The following is a 22,079-nucleotide window of genomic DNA, read 5'->3' on the forward strand; positions in this document are numbered from 1 at the left end:
GAACTAATGATAATAGAACCGATGGTAGACCATATTAAAGACTTAGCATATGCCACTCTCCTACTCGAGAAGTTTCAGTGGCTCCCTAATAGCTCTAGGATAAAATACAATCTGAAACTCCACTGTTTGATTTTTAAAGCTCTTCGCAATCTGCCTATAATGAAACCTTTCCAAGCCTTCTGAACTTTATTCACCTTCATACAATCAATTAACAGATCAACAAGTACTTATGAGGTGCCTACTTTGTCCCAGACAGCGTGCTAAGAGTTAATTAATGTTTATTGGCTCTAATTCTAAATGCTGGGACTACAAAGACAAAGGAAAAACAGGGCCAGCCCCTGAGAAGCTTATAAGGAAGATAATAGGTACATAAAGCATGTACAGATTACATACAAAATAAATGCACTAGCAGCTGGAAAAATCATGAAAGAATTCTGAGAGATAGATAGTGCTTTATCAGAGCCTTGAATGAAATCTAGGCTTCCCAGACCTAGAGGTGAGGAGGGAGTTCATTCCAGGCATGGAGACAATGAAAAATCACAAAAATGGATGATGTGGCTTTTGTAAGTGCAAACCAGTAGACAGGCCTATATGGCTGGGAGGGAGGGGGGAAAGAAGTAGTAATGCGTCTGAAAAGGCAGAAAGGGGCTATGCTATAAAGGGATTTAAATTACAAGAAATGAGTTTACATTTGAGTGTAGAGTTAATAGGGAGTCATTAGAATTCACTGAGTATGGGGAGGTGACTTGGACCAGCACTTTAAGAAAATGCTTTTGTGGTTATGGAAAGAATGGAATGAAGCAATGGAAGATCTAAAACAAGGAGTTCAATTAAGAAACTTAATAGGCTAGGAGAGTAACAATGGGAGCCTAAACTAAGGCAATGAGTGTATGAGTAGAAAAAAGGGGGTATGTGTGGCTAAGACACTCTGGAGACAGAAATGACAGGACATGGCAACTGAGTGGATGGACAGGATGAGTAAGATTGAGGATTCAAGGAGATAATACCACAAGCTGTGAACTTGGGCGATGGGAAAAATGGTGGCACCCTTGATAGCAACAGGGAAGTTTGGAAGAGGGTTGTGTTTGCAGGGTAAAGATGAGTTCTGTTTTGGCTGTATTGAGTTTGAGGTATTTATAGGACATACAGTTCAAAATGTCCAAGATGCAGCTTATGTAGGCTACAGAGAGAGAGAGAGACTAAGCCTGGATAGATATGGCTATCACCTGCATAAAGATGATAGTCAAACCTATGGGGAGTAATGAAGCTACAAAGTGAAAAAGTAAAAAGAAACAACAGAAAAGGACCCAGGACAAAACACTGGGGCACACTCACAATTGGTGGACATGACATAGATGATCCAACAAAGGAACCTGAGAACAAGCAGTCAGACAGACAGGAGAATCAGGAGAGGTAAGTGTCACAAAATCCCAAAGAGATCATGCAGGAAGAGAAGATGGCTGACATAGTCAAGTACCGTAGAGATCGAAAAGGATGAGATTGGAACGGGTCATCGGATTTGACAAGAGATCGACGGCAACGTTCGAGAGATCAGTTTCAGTTCATTGAGGAAGTCAGAAGCTAGATTTCATAGGGTTTAGAAGAGGGTAATGAGAAAGGAGGTGGAAGCATCCAGAGTTTGGTTGAGAAGGCGAGGCTAGATAGCTGGACCTAGTGAGGGGTTTTTTTGGTTTTGTTTTTCAGGATGGGAAAGATATATTTGTATGCAGCAGAGAAGGACTTGACAGAAATGATAGGGATGAAGATTGGGGTATGGGAAAGGAGAAGGGAGAGAGAGGAGAGAGGGAAACAGAAAGAGAGAGAAACAGAGAGACACAGAGACAAAGACAGAGAGACAGAGAAAGGGAGGACAATCTCCCGGAGAAGATACGTACTCTACATTCCAGCCAAACTGGCCTTCTTACTGTTCATCATATATCTCCTAAGTCTGTGCCTTTTCACAGGCTGTCCTCCAAGCTAGAAATGCATTCCTCACCTCTACCTTTTAAAATTCCTAGCTTACTTCAAAGCTCAGCCAGGTGCCACTTCCTACGTAACAGCCATCTTTATAGCCTATAATTAATAGTGCCCTTCCTCCTGGAAACTAAATTGCATATATTTTGTATTCACTATTCTGCTTACTCATTGCTGTCCTCCCAGTGAAATGTAAGCTACTTAAACGCAAAGGCTGTTTCATCGTTCCCTTTGTATTTCCAGTGCCTAGCAAACAATACATGCTTAATAAATACGTACTGATTAGTATTTGTAATACTGTTTAGTATTACAACTGCAGGTTTAGAACTAGAAAGACCATTAAAGGTTCTCTAGTCCAACCCTCTCCTGTTACAGATGAGAAAAAAAAATAAGGAGTAGAGAGGCTGTGACTTTCCTGATGTCACAGAGATAGAAAGTGATGGAGGCAAGATTTGTACCCAAGGCCTCTAACTACAAATCCACTGCTCCTTCTATTACGCTAAAATGTCTCTCCATTAAATTGGGAAAATCAGTCATAAAACATAAAAACTGAAAAGTTAGAAACTTAAATGACAGATTATCTAATCCTATTAATCTGACTAAAATCTTAAATTGAATCATATTGAGCTGGTATTCTTCTTCATTGACGACAAGTGGTATCTGAGGATTTAACACATAGAGGCAGGTAGGTGACACAGCGGCTAACGTGCTAGAGTCAAGAACACCAGTGTTCAAATCCTACCTCAGACCCTTAGCTTTGTTACTCTGGGTCACGTAACCACTCAGCCTCCATTTCCTCATCTACAAAATGGGGCTAATAATAGTCCCTATCTCACAAGGATGTTATGAGGATCAAATTGGATTGTACGTGTAAAAGTACTCTATGAAATTCAAAGCACTATATAAATACATGCTAATTATTATTATTAATTCTATTCCTCAGTGAATGAGGCTACCACATTTCTGCACATTATCTTCTTGCAATTGAAAAAGATTCAGTTCTCTCTGTCATAAATATGAAATCATAGAAGTTAGTGATACGACACATGTACAGACATTTAAGTTTTAAGTTTGTAAGATTTTTCAGACATTTCAAATTTGATCTCAATTTCTGGAGACACAAATGCACAATTTCTATATTAACCACACCCATAACCAAAGATAGTTGACTTGCCAGAAATCAATGAAGGAGGATCTTGATTCAAGCTTCAGTCTCTTAGAAATGAACAATCTAGAAAAGATAACATGATAATGGAAGAAACATTATAGCGTATAATTATTATTAAAATATTATAGTACAATAGGCACTTTTAATCTACTTGTTTTCTCCTGTGTAGATAGCTGGGGCACTCTTCTGAGTGATTATTAATTTCATTAAGAAGCTTACATACTATTTCTTGCCTTACCTCAATTGTCACAATGGCATCCTAGATATTCCAGAAGATGCTCCAAGAATTCTTAATAAAACTGTATCAATTGACTTCAGGGTACAAATACCTTAATTTGTACATACCTCATATAGAATGCAGTGCTGTATATGTATAGATTCCATAAATGGAAAAGCACCAAATAAGATCAGGAATAGAGAAAACCAATGCATCAAGGACTACCTAGGTACTCCAGTTAAAACTGCTCTCAACACTTAAATTGTCCACTGACAGAACATATGTGAGAGAAGAATTGGGAGAAGAAAAGCCTTTAAAGTAGCAGGAGAAAAGAGGACAAAAGAAAAAGCTGGGAAATGAATGAGAGAAATACTGAGTCTGGAGAGAGAATCTAGTACCAAAGTTCAATTTTCAAGGGAAAAACAGCATGGAATAGTCTCAAACTCTTTTTATAATATAAAAATTACTCAGACTTCAAAGAGTAGAAATAAAAATCTTCACATATATGAAAACTGTTTTTCTGAGGTCAGAAATGTTAGGAAAACTATTTTCCCCTTTAAAAATTAATACTCTAGTTGCTACTCATTGGTAGTGCCTTTCCAATTTTTGGTGAGTAGAACTTGGATCGTGTAGTTTGTTCTATGGCCAAGTCATACCAAAGGAAGTATTCCTCTACCTTAATATCCCAAGCTAGAAAGCACTAAACCTATGTACCCCAAAAGGTAAGTAAGCCACCCCATATAGGTGAAAAGTTCAGCTTTCCCTTTGATATCTAAAATTGCCTTATTATTATTCTCTTTAATATCTAAAATTATACAGACAGACGATTAGTGACCTGCTACCTATGATGGCACTATAAAATGGTTCAACATCAGAAACCAATACTTTATCTGTGGAAATGGCATCAAAGCAGCATGAACATCTGCTCTGCTGCTGCAACCCTAAGGACTGAGACTTTTCCATCTGACTTACAGCTGGAACCTTCCCTATGTGTTGTCTCTCCTTTTAGAATGTGAGCATCTTGAGAGCAGGGACTGTCTTACTTTTCAATTTGTATCCCACAGTGCTTTCTTTGTACATTGTTGTTATTATTTACTTATGTCCTACTTCTTAAGCCCAATTGGAGTTTTCTTGGCATAGATACTGGAGTAGTTTGCCATTTTCTTTTCCAGCTCATTTTACAGATGAGGAAACTAAGGCAAACAGGATTCACTGACTTGCCCAGGGTCATACAACTAGTGCCTGAGGCCAGATTTGAACTCTGGAAGAAGAGTATTCCTGACTCCAGGCTCAGCACTCAATCCACTGAGCCACCTAGCTGTCCCACTCTGTACACAGTAAGCCCTTAATAAGTTCTTTATTCATTCATTCTAAGACTTCCAGCTCTAAATCTATGATCCTATGAATCCTTCTTAATTACTGTTCTAATTACCCTATGACACTATATTTCTTCTATTGTCTTAGTTGTCTTTCAGACTGTCTAGTTTTTACATAGAACTCCCCCAGGAGTCAGGTGTCAATCTCAGGGATATTGCTATATGGCTTCAAGTGATAGAACACTACATGCTCTTAAGGTATGACAATGTGTATGTATGGCCTCACCAATAAGCTGGTGAGAAGAGGAAAGGAACATTTTGTACTACATTATGGAGGAATTTCTCAGAATCAGGATAGGAGATGTCATTGAAGAACAAGACAATCCATTTCTCAGCTCAGGGCATTCTCTCTGGCCTCACGTCTAGAACTCCTCTGTTCTGCCTATTAACGTCCCTGGTTTCCTTTAAATACCAACTAAAATCTCACCTCCTACAGAAGCCTTCTCCCAACGCTCTTAATTCCAGTCCATTCCCTCTGTTAATTATCTACAATTTATCTTACATATAGCTTGCTTTGTATATACTTGTTTGTACCTGCTCTCTCCCCACTAGATTGTAAGCTCCCTGATGTCAAGGGCTGCATTTGGCCTCTTTTTGCATCCCCAATGCTTAACACTAAGCCTGGTGCGAGTAAGAGCTTAATAATTTAAGTAATAATCTCAGAATTGCAATTAAAGACTAGTATGCATATTACGTTGCACAATACTAAAAAAAAAACAAAGCAAAAATGTTGATTAATTACGGTGAGGGCAGGATGGGAAGTACCACTGTCTTTTCAGCCTCTTTTTCAATCTACAGCGCTTAACACAGGACCTGGCACATAGTAGGCGCTTAATAAATATTGATTGACTGTGATGAGGGCGGGATGAGAAGTGGCCCTGACTGGTCAACGACCCACGTCCCATGACGATGAGAGACTGGAAGAAGAGACCACCCAATACTGAACCCAAGACGCTCAGGCCCCACCTCCTGAAGGAAGGGAACTACGGTCCTCCACCGCCCCAGACCCCTCGAGACAGGAAGCCAGCGGCCTCCTGCCCCTCCCTCGTGGCCTCGAGACAGGAAGCGCCCCTCCCCCCACCGCCGGGATAAACAACTCGGCCCGAGATGGAGGGGGAAGGGAAGAGGACGACACCAAACCGAGAAAGAAACTCGCCCTACCCCGTCTGCACATCTCCCAATCAAGAAGGAAGGAAATGGAGGAAGACGCGGCAGGTTTTCATCTCCTTTACCTCATTCATCCGATACTCACTTCTAGCAGTCTGGCTGTGCACGCTGCGGAGCTAAGGGAGCAGTTTTCTCCAGCCCTCTAATTAGGAACACGAGTTGCGTCTCCAAGCTGGACTGCGTTCGGTGGAACACCTTCCCCTCCTCTTCCCGCTCCCGTGTCCTCAGGCCCGAGAGGCACTTCCGGTCGGCGGGGTGGGCGCGCGCGCGCCGCTATTCGCTGCTACCGCCGCTATCCCCGGGGCTGCGACCTTCCCACGCCTCGTTGTGTGCGCGAGCTCCCTGCCGAGCGACCCTCGGGAAACCTGGCTGTCCCCCGCAAGACCCGCGCGCCGAGGCCTCGGCACGAGCCGCGAGGGAGGGCCCGACGCGCCCCCCACATATCCCATCCCCCGCGAGGGAGGGCTTGACCCCCCACACACACAAACCCAGCCCCGCGAGGGCGTCCTCGGCACTAGCAGCTAGGGAGGCTCGCCGCCGCCGCACATCGGGGGCCCGATCCGCTAAGGGTCCCCGAGGCAGAGCCCCGCGGGAACGACGGCGAGATGCTGTGCGGGAAGTGGAGCCTCGTGGCGGAAATGGTCCTGTTCATCGAAGACCTGGAGGAAGATTTAAAAATCGTCTGCCTGTGCTCGAGGGCGTTTGTGGAGTAAGTAGAAACGTGTGTTGTTTTTTTTTTTTCTGTGCCGAAAAAAATGTGGATTTCCACGCGGAGTCACGCGTGGGCTCCGAGGTCATGCCAAAGCTGCTGTGGAAGGGGTGATGCAAGAAATGACAACTTTTTAAGCGTCGGGGGTTCTTCCGGCCACAGCCAGCATTAAGCCGCCTTGTAACCCCATCTTTGAGGCAGCCGCGCTCTGCCTGAGCCGCTTCCCGGGACAGTGTTATTTTTTATTTTCTGTGGCTCACCGAAATTAACTTAACGGAGCTTTACAACGTAGTAGCTTAAAGGTGATGTCTTTGAACGGATAATATCGTTGTTAAGTCGTGTCCTACTCTTTGTGACACCATCTGTGGTTTTCTTGGCAAAGATACCGAAGTGGTTTGCCATTTCCTCCTCCAGCTCATTTTACAGATGAGGAAACTGAGGCAAACAGGGTTAAGTGACCTTGCCTGGGGTCCCTAGTAAGTATCTGAGGCCGGATTTGAACTCAGGTCTTCCTGACTCCAGGCCTCCCACTCTATCCACTGGGCCCCCAGTGCTGCTAGCATTGTCGAGGGGAGCACAAATTAGGAAAAGAAAAATGCAATATGAAATTCCTCCAGTGTTGAGTACATTTCAAATCAGTGTAGCTTAGCTTTTAGCAGTGGGAAACAGGGAGGCAGTGATGTCATGCCTGTAAGTGAGAAGATAAATTATTTTTTCAACTTTAAGATTTTAAAAGTTTTTTTAATGCTAGATATTTTAAGGCTCAAAAGATATTGAGTAAAGATTATAAGAAGTGTTTATATGGTACTGTCAGTAATTTTTGTGGAGGAGAAACTGTGATACAATAGAACATTTGCTGGATTTCTCACTTTACCTAGGCACACAAAGGGCAGGGTAATTCCTTTACCCCTCCTTCATCGATTACTCCGTTCTGCACAGGGGTTACTCCAAACCTTCCCCTCTCTCCTGTGACTTCCCGCACCTTCCATTCTCCCTACCCTCTCAACAGGACCTGCACTCTACTTCAAAAACTGAGGCTTTTAGCTGTAAGTCCACTTCACCCATGGTACACCAAGGTGTCAAAGTGGATAGAGTGCCAGGCCTGTAGTCAGGAAGACTCATCTTTCCGAGTTCAAATCTGGCCTCAGACCCTTACTGGCCGTGTGACCCTGGGCAAGTCACTTCATCCTGTTTGCCTCAGTTTCCTCATCTGTAAAATGAGCTGGAGGAACACTGCAGGAAAAACCCAAATAGTGTCATGAAGTGTCACCCATAACTGAACAACAACCCTCATCTTCCCTTTTCTTCATTTCAAAACTTCTTAACAATCATCCCTACTCTCCTTTACTCCAATCTTGGATAAATCTCTTAGCCGAGACCAACCCTTGTACATATGCCCTTCATCCTGTTCCCCTCCCATCTTCTCCAACAGACTGTCCCCTTCAATCCTTTCCTTCCTCCCCCCCATCTCTTATCTACTGATTGCTTCCCTAGTGCCTTTAAACAAGAACAAGTCTCATCCTTTAAAAAAAAAATCTTCACTAGATTCTTCAGCCTCTCCAGTGATAATCCTAGCCCTATATCTGTTGAACCTTTTTTCAGCCTAACTCCTAGGAAAAGCTGTCTGCTTGTTGCCTGTTCTTAATTCACTCCTCTGACTGTTCAGCCCTTTACAGTTTGGCTTCCAAACTCAGCCAACCTCTCCACACTTACCAACGACCTTTTTTGTTTTTTTTTCTAAGCTCCTTTCCAGTGATCGCTTAATTGCCAAATCTGATTATTTTCTCATTTTTCTTGACCACTGGGCAGCATATGTCATTCAACCGAGTGATCTGCTGTTCTTTTGGACGCTCTCTTCTCTAGGTTTTTGTGACGTTACTCTCCCAGTGCTTCTCCCTGTCTGACCTTTCCTTATTCTTTGCTAGAAAATCATCTGTACCTTAAAGCTCTGTTGGCTCTTCTCTTCTTCATTTTCTCTTTCTTGGTCAATTAATTTTCTACAGCATTCAGTTAGTTCAGGGGGGAAAAGTCAGCACCCTGAACTTCACAGCAAACAGAAACAGAAATTACAAGGAGAAATTATATAAACAGAGCACATAAACACAAATCAACAGACAGGGCTTCTAGCTGTCTGACCAAGACATTACATGCATAGTTACCAGAGAGAGAAGCACTAACATCTGTTTTTTTCAAGGGGGTGGGGGGAGGCCTCCTTAACACCTTCCGAGGGTCACTCTTCTGGTGAGTGAGCCCCAAACAAAATGCTATCCTCTGAATTTATTTATATACCCTTCTTAGGGCCTGAAGGTTTCATGCCTAATCAACAAAAGGGTGTGGGTGAGGGCTTTGCACCCAATAAGACTTAATCAAACTCACTTGATTACTTTAGCATTCTAAAAGAGAAAACAATAAAAAAAAAGCCCCACCTTAATTGCCAATACAGCCACTTGAACAGACTTTAGGCTAGTCTCTGGGCCTCAGTTCCTTATTTGTACAAATGGAGGATTGCACTGGACTTCAGTTCTAAATCTTAATTCAGGTTAAAGGAAAAAGAAACATTCCCAGAAATCATATACGAAGGATCTAATATTGTGTCAGATCACTACCTATGATGTAGTAACTAAGTCTTAATGAGTTCCTTGAGGCTCATTATGGCTAAAAGACTTGCTTGGGGTAACAGATAGTAAGTATCAGAGAAAGACTTTGGACTCAAGCGTTCCTGATTCCATTTTATCCATTAGGCAATACTGCATCTGTTTCTCAAATCATACATCCAAATAAATGGCTAATAGTCCTTTCAAAGAATTCAGGGCAACAAATGTTTATTAAATACCTGGTACTGTCTTATTCCCTTATATTCTACTGGGAAAATTAACTTTTCTAAATTTAGCATTCTTTATAGAGTCCATCAAATGTAGAAAATTATCAGTTTTAGGAAAGGTGTTATTCTCTTCCCCTCAGTGAATGCAGATTTCACCACTTAGAATTTTATCAGTTTCGTTTTCTGAGCTATCTCTATCACTATCAACAGTTTCTGCTTCAATTGATGCTTTGTCTTTATTGTAAACAATGGTTGACTTTGCTCAAAACATTTTTTAGAACTCTTATTTAGGAATTGCCTTTAGAGTCTGTGACAACACTTTTTTGAGTATCCTGGAGGTAGCAATTCTTCCTCCCTCAATGGAAAGTCCTAAAAGGGAAAACAAAGTAGTTCAATTTGACTGGAGAATAGAGTGGCTGAGAGTAAGTAATGTATAAGGAAAGATCAAGTTGGAACCAGTTTCTGAGATGCTTTAATTGACCGACATAGGAGTGTGTATTTTATGCTAAAGAGAATGGGAAACCACTATATTTGAATGTGAAAGTAATATAGTTATATCTGTAATTTCAAAATATCAATTTGGCAGCTGTGTAGACAGTGGCCTGGAGAAGGTAGAAATTACAAACAGGGAGGTCACTTAGACTGTGTGCGAAGTGACATATCAGTGGAAATATGTGGAAGACCTTTACCAGGTGATGCAGCCTTCTACAGATAAGCATAGGCAAAATCTTTTTTAATGCCCGGTTTATTAATTTAAGCTACTTGCAGAAAAAGAAAACATTGTTTCTGCATAAGGAGAATTGTTAAAAGCCACATTACTTTCATGATCTGAATCCGTTATTTAATGACCTCAGTAAAATTGGTATAACTTTCACAAAAGGTTCATTCATCCTCTTTTCTGAACTTTGTCAAAACTTAATGGCTAGATATTTGTGCTATAGACAAGCCTTATGTAAGTCTTACGTACTTGGTAAAGATGGATCCTCATGGTAAATTTTGAAAAGTTGGGCAAGAAAATAAACTAGAATTCATTCTATTCTGGCCTGTTGTAAAAGATTCATAGAAGTTTTAAAAGTCATTACATGGATATGTTGTCTCAAACATTACACAATTAATGGGTAAAGTAGTCATTTTAGAAGTTTATCTCTACTATCTGTGTGTTGCCTTGGACAAACCACTTTTCCTCCATGGGCCTTAAGTCTCATCATCTCTCAAGTTACGGGGTTGGGGGTTGGATTAAATGGCACCTGTGTTCCTTACAATTCTAAATCTGCACTCCATTATCTACCCTGGATTGTATTCAAATACAATTATACAATTTCTATATATAACTACTATACGAAAAAAATCTTTATTAAATAGAGTAACTACTTAGGGAATAGGCACTTTGAAGTGGAGTTAGCCTTAATTTTGTAAGGTAAGACTTAAAATGTGATCTCGATATAAAACTGGACGTTAAAATTGTGTTCATTACAACAGGATATCTAGTGAAGATGTCTGGTTTCTAACACATTGTTGCTGTGCTGTTTTTTACCAGATAGATTTTGGAGTAAGATATAAAGGAAAGTTGTAGTTGGATATTATATTTTAAGTTTATGAGTATAAAAATCTACTCTGCCCTTTGAGTGAATTGAGAACACAGTGGTTCTATGTCTTGGTACTAAAGGATCATAGAGTTAGACTTAGAAGGTCCCTTAGAAGTCTGATTACCTAATTTTACAAATTAGGAAACTGAGGCCCATCAAGGTTTGGTGGCATATCCAGTTTTACACAGGAGACCCTTGAGTCAAACCCAAGCCTTCAGAATACAAATCCATCCCTTTTTCTACTGCATCTCTGATACTATTAAGACACCTCTGCAAAAATAAAATAATTTGCAGTTGGGACTGCCAGTTTGCAAACTGTAAATATTAGGGGGAAGAGGGAGAGACTGTAAAATAATAATTACAAAAACTCTTTTATGTTTAAAGACATGTTGATTTTTTTAAAGCCATTTTGCTGAATTGTCAGGCAGTAAACATGTTTAACTAGTGTTTAAGACATTCAGAGTGTTTTATTTTGTCCGGACCTGTGATTTCTTTGGTGTAAGGATCTCCTAGTAAGGAAACTCCTTCTACCTATGAAGATCAATACTTCTGCAATTTGTAATCTTTGAAAGTTGCCTGGAGGCATTGAGATTAAGTGATTTAACAGTCACTTATTAAATGACTTACACTGCCAATTTGCCTCAGAGACAGGACTTAGACCCAAGTTGCTTATTATTCTGAAATGAGTGTTCCTGAAGACTTTAAAAAAAACAAACTTATTAACACCTTTTTTCAAGTACAAATGTTCAGTACAAATATTTTAATGATTGACTTCATCATGTTTGGAGAACTGAAACAAGTTATTTTCTGTACTTGGGGGACCCCATCTGCTATTTTATAGATGGTCTTTTGTAAATGTTTGGTTTTTGTCTGTGTGTGCTTGCTCCACTTGAATATTTGTTTCACCACTGAAAGCAGTTTCGAAAATTCTTATTTGTTCATGTCTATGGGACTGAAGGGCTTTCTCCTTCACCCCTCACATCAGTATATATTTAAAATTTCTGTGGGGGTCATCTCCACTTGTACTGATCTATATCTGGTCACTGGACCCAGATGACTCTGGAGGAGAAAGTTAGGCTGCTGACTTTGCACAGCCCTCCTCACCAATTCACTTGCAAATCATGGCATTATCTTCTTGATGTCATAGTCGTCTTCAAGAAGAGGGACAAACCACAACCACACAATTTAAAATTCCTGCCAAATTTTCTTACCATTTAAATAAATTTTTTATCTGTTTCTTTTTCCTTATCTTTTTTACATTGTTTCTCTTTTTCTTAAATTCATCTGAACCTCCTATTTCTGCAGGGCATCACCATTCTTCTAGTTATTCAGGTTTATAACCTGGATCAACTCTTCCTTGATACAATAGTCTCATATCACATGTATAACTTCATTGCCAGGTGTTGGTAAATTCTTCCTCCTCAATCAATATCAATGCCTTCCCTTCTCTCCACTCACCTCACAACTACCCTAATTCAGGTCCTCATTAGTTCTCACCTAGACTATTACAATAGTACCCTGACAGATCTATCCATCCAATTTCTCTGTTCTGTATTGTATATATATATAGGTGCCAGAGTGATAATCCTAAATCTGATCATTTCATTCTCCCTCTCAAGAAGCTTCAGTAGCTCCCTGTTGCCTCTAAGATACATATTTGTCATGTTTAGTAGCCCTTCACAATCTGGCTCCATCATCTTTTTCCAGATCTCTTGTACATTACTTCCCCATAGGTACTTCATTTTTCTAGCTAAATGGTCCTACTTGCTCTTTCTGTTGCAGGATGGATGATCCATTGCCATTTGCTACTGGTCAGAAAGTAGCAAAGTAGATCAGTGGAAGAAAATTGATAAGCAAGATTCAGTTACACTCAAACTTAGCAACCCAGTGTTCATTAAGCCTGAGAATATAAACTATTTGAGGACTTTATATTTTACAAAAAGGTTTGGGAAACTGGAAATCAGTGGGGGGAAGGGGAATTAGGTTTAGACCAGCATTTTCTACCATATATTCCCTTGTTCCAAATTGATACTTGATTCTATAAAGGTCACATAATTTTTTTAATTAGTAGAAAATGTATAGAGCTAGGGAAATGTATGGCTAGGGAAGACAATTCTTAGAAAAGGGGTAGAGGAAGTCATACAAATTAAAACAGATAATTTTGATTAAAAATTCAGTTGAAAAGCTTTTGCATTCACAAAATCAATGTTGAAGATATAAAAGGGAAACTCTAGGGGGGTGGGTAAAATCTTAGCCTCAAATTCATCCGGAAAGCAAGTATTTCTCTGGATTTATGATTTCATTTGTTTGTACAATAGTTAACATGGCTTTGTTTATTTTGTTTTACAGAGATCGAAAATTGTACTACTTAGGATTAAAAGGGTTCTATGTTAAAGGCAATGATGCCAGTAATACAGGTAAATACCTTTTTGCAAATTAAGTGTAATTCAATATTTTTATTCGCATAGGATTTTAACACCAATCATGTGGTATTTTTCTGTGAATATGTAAATTTTTCTGCAGATCAGCAAGTGCTTTACATAATGACTTTACTGGAAAGTGCCCCAGAAGTAAATGAATTATTTTTTTGTTTTAGTCTTTGGTTTTTTTTGCCCCCCTTAAAGCCACCACGTAGACTGCAGTTATCCTCCTTTGCCACTAGATGGGGGTTTTGGTAAAGCAAAATTAAGACCTATTGGAAATTGTAATGAATATCCAAAATTAACAAATGAGTAGATTAACACTATTGAAAATGAAATATGTAGGTGCTTTTTGGTAGTGAATTATGAACAGATTGGCCACTTGTGAGTTTGTAAAAAAGTTGAATGTGCCAGTAATACGTTTCAAGTTGATGCTGTTCTATTGTACCTTCCTAGTTCATTAATTAATATGTAAATAAGCATACATACCTATGTCCATGTGACTGTATACATATATAAGTATGTATGTATAATTATATGTGAGGCAGTGGAGGCCCTTGGGCTAAGGAAGACTAGTTCAACTTTTCTGTAGAATCAAAGACTTAAGTATTTCACTATCAGGTCTTTCTCTCTTAAGGACACCAGGGAGTTCCCTACACAGATAAAATCATAGATAAGAACTTTTAAAAAATAGATATATTTGTAATATAATTTGAATAGGGATGGCATTCTGCTTCTACAGAGAACATATGTGGAAAAGTTAAATTCTTTGTATATACCACTAGAATAAATCATTAAGAATTGTTTGAAATAACTAGGTCATCAGCTAGAATTATTGTAACAAAATTTAATCTGTATGCAGAAGCACACCAATTGCTGAAAATTACTTTGACTTTATCTCTCAATTTTACATATTGGTATAATATTTTTATTTCTTAATGACATTTCTAGATCTTTCAGTGCAGTGAAACAATAATATCATCTAGCTTCAGAGGTGTCATGTTATATTTGTCTAGACTTAAACTATCTGAACTTGAAGCCAAAATTATTGACTCTATCAATAATGTATAATGCAGCCTATTAGGAGAAACCTCCCTCAGCTTTAATCCTGCTTCAGACACTTATAGCTCTGGGACACTCAGCAAGTTGCTTAACCTTTCTCACCTTCGGTTTTCTCATCTATAAAATGGAGATAATAATAGCACCTACCTCCCAGGCTTGTTTAACTTTGAAAATAAATGTGAACCTCTTTGAAAACCTTAAAAAGCTTTGTAAATGTTAGCTATTAGATATATTTGAGAGTCTATTGTACCTTGACACTGTCATTACAACTACTGATGTCTACTGTGTTTCAGTATGTCAGTAAATGTTCTTTTTCTTATTAATTACATGTAGTACCTTGGATTATTAATCAGAAAAATAGCATCAAAATGCAGTGAGGTGTTTTGTAATAAGTAGAAATTGGTTGTTCCTAGAGATTTGAGTAGTTTAAGTGACCTTAGAAATAATCTAGTCTAACATTCATTTTATGCATAAGGCAGTTGATGTCCAAAGAGAGTGTGACTTTCCCAAAGTCACACTAGTAGTGGCAGAGCCAAAATTTCAAGCCTCTCTCTCCTGGCATCCAAAGTCCTAAAACTATGTTCTTTCCACTAAACTATATTTTCATATTCTTATTTTCTCTATATTTATTCATAAAAGCACATATTCTCCTGGGAATGGAGTTGATAACTTAATAGCTTTAAAAAAAATTCTGAGCAAAATTCAAGTTGCCAGTGTGGTCAAGTTAGAGGCAGGGAATATGACCTGAAAAGTAATCATACACGTGCATGCAACTAAGTGTTTATTTGTTTATTTTAACCATAAACTTCAAAAAAAATCCTATCTATATAGAACAAGCCACAGAAGAGAGGGAACAAAATTCCCATGGCACCATGGAAACAGAGAATGACAATGCTTTGAGATCAGATGAAATTGAACTAGATTCAGAGGCTGAACTTATGAGAAGTATGGGACTACCCCTTCAATTTGGAGGCCTGTCTGCCCACAAGAATTTTGAGGTAAATATTAGATTATTTCCTTTACTTCTATTCATAAGCCATGAGGCACAAAATATAGAGGATTGCTGAATTTTTCCCAAGTCTTTTTAGCTTAGTCAATAAACATTTATTAAGTGCCTACTTTGTGCCAGCAAAGACAAGACAGTCCTTACTCTCAAGGAACTTACAACTTAATGGAGAAGACAGCACACGAAAGGGAAGTTGGGGTACAAAGAGATGGGGGCATGATGGAGAAGTCCAGACAAATGCAGCTGGATGGGAAATGAAGAAATAGTTGTCCTTTCTTAGAGGCAGATTCTGAGAGGAACTCTGTACTCTCCAGTCAGAGGGAGAACCACGGGAGCAGAGGGTACTGAGGAAATGTGAGTTCCACGGCTGAAACAATCTTCCAGGAAAAAAAGAATATTTTACTTATTTTTCTTAAAAGGTTTGTAGTTTTTAGAAATTAAGCCCATAAGTAATTAACAATAGTTTTTTAAAATATAGAATGTCTTATTTATGATTTCTAAAAAGAAATATGTTAAAATTGTCATAATGAAATTTATGTTTTCACTGATATTTAGGTGTCCATGAATTCCAGAAATAAAAAAACTAAATTTAAAAAGAAAAAGAAAAAATCTCAAAAGAAATACTTAGATGAAATCCTGCAAGAATCATGGAAAGAGGTTCATGAAGATGATGACCATTTAATGTCAGATGATCCGTCTTTAGCCTTTGAGCAATATGAGACCAGAACATGTGAACTTCAAAATGAGAAAGAAGTAGAGATTGGAAAATTACCCACTGAAAATGTGTTACTTCCAAAATTAGAAATTACTGAGAAATGGCAGAAGTATTGGAATGAGTATGGAGAAGGATTATTATGGCAAAGTTGGCAAGAAAAACACCCAGGTGAAATGTTGTCTACTGAACCTTGGAATTCTCTTGAGACAAAGGAAAGATGGGAACAACATTATAGTCATGTTTACTGGTATTATTTGGAACAGTTTCAATATTGGGAAAGTCAGGGGTGGACTTTTGATTGTTCACAGAGTTATGATACAGATAATTGTGTGTCTAAAGTAGAAACGGATGAGAAAGATAATAGTAGCATTACAAGAAAATCATTGTTGGACTTAGTCTGCGTGACTAGAAGTGGGGAGGAAATTTGTGAAGAAAGTACAAATGATAAGCATCATGAGGAAATACTTAATGGAATTAGCAACATAAATCTGAATTCAGTAGAAACAGAGAATGACAGCTTCAACTCAACTGTGATTTGTGGTGATTATCAATGTCCGGGTGAAGTTAACAGTGAGCAAGAGTGCACTCTTTCCAATGAATGTGAGCCATGTGATGGAGCAACCAGGAAAAGGAATTCGTCAGAAAATAGAAGTACCAACCAAACAGGTGAGTGGATAGTTAGCTAAAAGATAGATTAGTCAAATGAACCTACATACCACAAGAATTGACCATGCAGATGTCATTATGTGATTTTAAAATGGTAACTAGTAATCTTACTAACAATTTAAGCCTTTTTAAAAAATTTCATTGTTGTGTTATCATTCTTTCTTAAATGAAAAAAAAAAGTTAGTATTGGTTTCCTATTGCTACTTCCATGACCTTTAAGAAAAAAATATTGGTATCCCTCTGAAGGTCCAGTTTACAGCAACTAGGAGTTATGGAATTCACCTATATCGATCTTATATCTCATGGTCAGGAGTCATAGTATAGAGATTTGGCCTTGAAGTCCAAAAGACTTGGTTGGATTACCAATAATCTCTTACCAGCCAAATCTAACAATAGCCTTTTGTCGGTCATCCTTAACTTCACAGTATCATATAACACTGAACAATTTCTCTAGGGTACTCTTTCCTCTCTAGGTTTTTATGACACTGTTATCTCTTGGTTCTCCCATCTGTCTGACTGTTCCTTCTCAAGTCTCCTTTGGTTAGTCAGTCCTCGTTCTGTCACTGACGCTTTACTGTGGCCATCCCCTAACACTCCATTCGGGGCTTTTCAGTGCATACAATCTCCCTTTGTGAGCTCATCAACCACTGTTAGATCAGTTATCATCTCTATGCACACGATTTCCAAATCTATGTTTTGCCCCAGTCTTAATTTCCAGAGCTCCAGTCCTGTATCAGCAACTGCTTTTTGGACATCTCAAACTTCTTATCCCCTCAGCCACCTCAAACTGAATGTGTCCAAAATAGAACTTAAAATCTTTCCTTCCAAAACTTCTGTTCTTCCCTATTACTGTCAGGGCTCCACCATCCTTCAGGCTCAAAATCGTAGCACCATCTTTGACTCCTGATCTAACTCATTCCACCTGTTCAGTCCATTGCCAAATCTTTGTTTCTACTTTCATAACATCTTTTATATGCCCCTTTCCATTCACATAGCCACCACTGTCTCCCAGGCCCTCATAACCTCTCACCTCAGTCATTTTCTAGCTGATTTATGTACTTTTAAGTCTTTTGTAGCATATCCTCCACTCTGTTACTAAAGTGGTTTTTCTAAAGCTTAGACCTGACCATGTCACCTTTGCTCGGTGAGCTCCAGGAGCACCTGGTTGCCAGCAGAACCAGTTCTAAAGTCCTCTGTTTGGCATTTAGTTTTTTACAACCTGACCCCTTCCTACCTTTTTGGTGGTCTTACACTTTCCATCTCTCCTGTATTTATCTTGTATATGTCTAATTATTTTCATGTTATCTCCTTTATTAGAATGGAAGCTGCTTGAGGACAGAGACTAGTTAGTTGATTTCTTTAACTTAGTGTCCACAGAATTTAGCATAATACCTGGCATTTATAAGTGCTTATTACAAGTGCTTTTTGACTGCCATTGGCTTTGTGACTCTGGGAAAGTCACTTTAATCGTTCATATAACTTTCTAAGATTGTAAGTAAAACAGTAGTTGTTGATCTGATCTACTTTGGTAAAAGGAATTTTCTCATGAGTTCCCTATACCAGTGAAGTCAGAGGTCCAAAGAAAATCTCCTGATCTAGTCCATCCCACTGGGGCCACAGGCAGCCTTAGTAAGACCTACTCCTGATATCTGAATTGCTTAGGCTATATTAATAAATAAGTGCATTAATATAGTCATCGCAAAGGGGAATGATTTACTGAAGCCACTTACCCAATAGTAGGGTATTGTGCTGTAGGTTATTTATTGATACCAAAGACAAAACAGCGGGAAAATGTCTTAAGAGTTCCATCATAAATGTTTAACAGGTAGTTTTTTGTTGGTTGAAATGCTAATTAATAGATGTAGTTATGATTTTTTTTATCCTGTTACTATAAAGTGAAGTAAACACTCAAGTAATAGCTTCCAGGAAATTATCATGACATGGACATATTATATACTCAGGTACATGACTTAGAAAACATGATGTTTTATACAATACTTTTCCAACGAATAATTTTTTTTCCTGATCACTGTAATATCATAATACTTTAACATTTCAGAAGATCCTTGATTTCATTAGTAACTGGTGCTTCTTTGACCAATGTAGTGATTACATATTTTAGTTAACAATCTTTATGTTAAAAACATTCATCACCTGGTGACCACACCTGTAACGATGAGTTTGTCTGGAATTGGCTGGCCTGCCTCTTAGACAGCATTAAGTGACAACCCTAAATAGCTGAGTCAAAGGCTTATGCTTAGTTGGCACATCCTTTAAGACCCCAGGATCATTTCCTTACTAAGAGGAGCCATTCAAGTAGGACTTTAGGGCACAAAGATAATAACATCTCATTATAAAAATCTCATTTAAACATGAATAATTCTGGGTAACTGAGTTCAAATCCTAGCTCATCGGCTTACCTTTTATATGGCCTCGGGCTACTCACTTTGTGTATGTGTGCCATGGGTAAGAGGAATTTGGACTAGGTGTCCTTTAAGATCCCTTTTACAGTTCTCAATATGTAACCTGTTAACAATGCCCTAATCTAATATTAAAATGATCCAGTCACTAAAAATGACTCAGAACGCAATAGTGATAGCTTTCATGTTCAGTGTTGTTTGTTACTGATAATACGATTTCAATAATTCATACAGTAAAAGAAAGGAATGACTTCTCAGAGATCTTAAAAGGGTAGCCTCTTAATTCTTAGCCATTAGAATTAATTTCAAAATACTTGCCACTGAAATAGCTTGTAAACCATTTTATATCAGGAGAAATGTTCTTGATTCAAGATGCATAATGCAAGTTGGCAGCTTCTTCATCTATGTATGAGTATTTCCTAAAGAGTTCATGTTTACCCCTGATGCCATTGGCAGATGAAGGATACCCGGTAGGAATAGGAAAAAGAAGAAATGTGAGAATAGGGGGAAGAGAGGAAGGATATTCTTGTCATAAAGATGATATCGTTGCCTGCTCTTAGCTGATGACATCAATAAGTTAGAGAACTCCTAAAACATCTGAATTCCCTGAGACCTAGCTTCAAGTGTTAAAGATAAATTAGTTTGGCACATTTGAATACTATTCTGATGTACCAAGGTTTTTTGCTCCCTGCCTCTGCTCACAGAACGAACCCGAAATGTTCACTCAACCGACCTCTTCTTTTTGTGGTTCCCAGACTGCCTGGTCCTTGGGCAGCACTGAGCAGTGAAAGAACCAGGGCTCTGATCTCACTTCTGCTCCTTCTTCTTTGTGTGACCATGGGCAAGTCACATCGCTTCTGTGAACCTTATTTTCTGTCTGTAAAATGATAGTGTTTGTTTGACTTGAAGGCTACTGCTAGCTCTAAACTATAAACTTGAATATTTCTGAGAGTTCTTCCTGGTACTTATTAAAACTTTTTGTCTGATCAGTGAGTTACTGAAGGAATCATTTACATAAGATTCGGGAATTCTAGGCAGTTGCCACCTCTTCCTCATTTCTCTCTGTGCCTTTGTAATATAAAATTTCTCTCAATCCAAATTTACAGTCTTTTTTAACTGTTAATATAAGATTTATCACAGCCAAGTGTTAAAGTGGACAGAGCACTGAGCCTACTCTCAGGATGATCTGAGTTCAAATCCAATCTTAGACACTTATTAGTTGGGTGACCTTAGGCAAGTCACTTAACTTCCATGTGCCTCAGTTTCTTCATCTGTAAAATAGGGATAGTGATAGTATCTACCTCTTAGGGTTGTTATGAGATAATATTTGTAAAACACTTAGCATAGTCCCTGATGCATAGTGGGTATCTAATAAATAATTCCTTCCTTTCTGTTATTTCACATTAGCATTGGCCTTCTTTAGTCTTCTGGCATGCCATTCTCCTCTCTTGTTTTGGTTAATAGAGATCTGACCTATGGTTTTACTAATATAGAGCAGTGCTTTTTAAACTCTGGGTTGGAACTTTATATGGGGTCACAAAAATTTGGCAACAGTAAAAAGTTTCTGAACATGCAAGGACCAAAAATTAGTTCAGAATACAACTTGTAATGAATCTGAGGTGTTTCTGGCAGCCCCTGCCCCTGTTGCATTGTGCAGTTTCACTGTAGCCTTGGTTCTATACACAAAGCATTCCCACTTTGCACTGTGCATGCTCTCAGGCCATGCAACACCAGTGAAACAGGAAAAGGAGTCACAAAGGGGTCCCTAGTGCAAAAAGTTTAATAAGCCGTGGTGTAGAGAATTGTCCTGAGGAAATTCCCTCTACCACATACCTTCTCAGCAACTTACAGACTTAGGAAGTTGTCTGGATCATTGAAATGAAGTGACTTGCAAGAAAGACACTGAAACATTGAGATTGAAGTTTGAAAATGACAGAAGAATTGTCAGAACAAGGGCTGAAAAATTACCATCTCTGCCTAGATTCACAGGAGACTTCTGGAAAAAGTACAAACAAAGAAGTGTCATACAGCAACAGTAAGGGTGGAGATGAGAGTGAGGAGGAGCCACCCGACTATAAACCAGCTAAATTGAAGAGGAGGTAAATTTTTCACCAATATTTCCATAATAATTGTCAGTCAGAAAAATATTTAACAAACACTGCTGTGAACCTAGCATTTTACTGGTCCTTGTGGAGAAAATTTTTAAAAACTCATAGTCCCTGTTTTAAAGATTTATATTGTCAGTAGGAAGATAAGATTTATCTTCTGAAAGGAACCTTAGAGAAAGTTCACTTCTCTTTGTACTCTCTCATTTTAGAGATGAATGTTATATTTTTAATTATTGCTGGATAAAATTCATAAAATGAAATGTAGCTTCAAGGAGCCTTAAATATCACCTGGTTGAATCTACACATTTTACGTGTAAGGAACTAAAGTCCAGGGAAATTGGAATTTGGCCAAGGACATATACTATTTCATGCTGGTCTTATATAATGAAGAGTTCAAAGATATAATTTATCCATTGAATATTTATATTCCGTTATCTGGAGCACTGTTTTAAGTTCAAGGAGGGGTACAAAACATAGATAAAACAGTCTCTACTTTCACAAAGCTCGTAATCTGTTAAAACACACATAGAATTGTCTATAATATAAAATGTTGTACAAACACATTAGAGAAAGAATTACAAGACAGAAGCGCTATGCAATTTTAATGGGGGAAAATAGGTATTGCTTTGAGGTTTTATAAATAAATGTTTCTTAGCTGTAACTT

General features: G+C 38.5%; 2 protein-coding genes across 2 annotated transcripts in view; one reads left to right on the forward strand and one right to left on the reverse strand.

The window, feature by feature from the left end:
• TMEM68 (transmembrane protein 68) overlaps nucleotides 1-6,154 on the reverse strand; it is a 38,735-nt gene extending 32,581 nt beyond the window's left edge. Inside the window, exons 1-2 of the mRNA XM_036757167.1 lie at nucleotides 5,988-6,154; nucleotides 3,149-3,205 (exon numbers count right to left, since the gene is read on the reverse strand). The gene's annotated coding sequence lies outside the window, so the exon portion shown is untranslated. The remainder of the gene's footprint in view (nucleotides 1-3,148; nucleotides 3,206-5,987) is intronic.
• The window catches only part of TGS1 (trimethylguanosine synthase 1), a 59,306-nt gene continuing 43,334 nt past the window's right edge, over nucleotides 6,108-22,079 (forward strand). The window contains exons 1-5 of the mRNA XM_036757157.1: nucleotides 6,108-6,611; nucleotides 13,368-13,435; nucleotides 15,332-15,498; nucleotides 16,062-16,887; nucleotides 21,289-21,406. Of these exons, the coding sequence (XP_036613052.1) occupies nucleotides 6,508-6,611; nucleotides 13,368-13,435; nucleotides 15,332-15,498; nucleotides 16,062-16,887; nucleotides 21,289-21,406 (1,283 nt within the window). The 5' untranslated portion in view covers nucleotides 6,108-6,507. The remainder of the gene's footprint in view (nucleotides 6,612-13,367; nucleotides 13,436-15,331; nucleotides 15,499-16,061; nucleotides 16,888-21,288; nucleotides 21,407-22,079) is intronic.

The sequence above is a fragment of the Trichosurus vulpecula genome, chromosome 1 (assembly GCF_011100635.1).
Source record: "Trichosurus vulpecula isolate mTriVul1 chromosome 1, mTriVul1.pri, whole genome shotgun sequence".
Taxonomy (NCBI): domain Eukaryota; kingdom Metazoa; phylum Chordata; class Mammalia; order Diprotodontia; family Phalangeridae; genus Trichosurus; species Trichosurus vulpecula.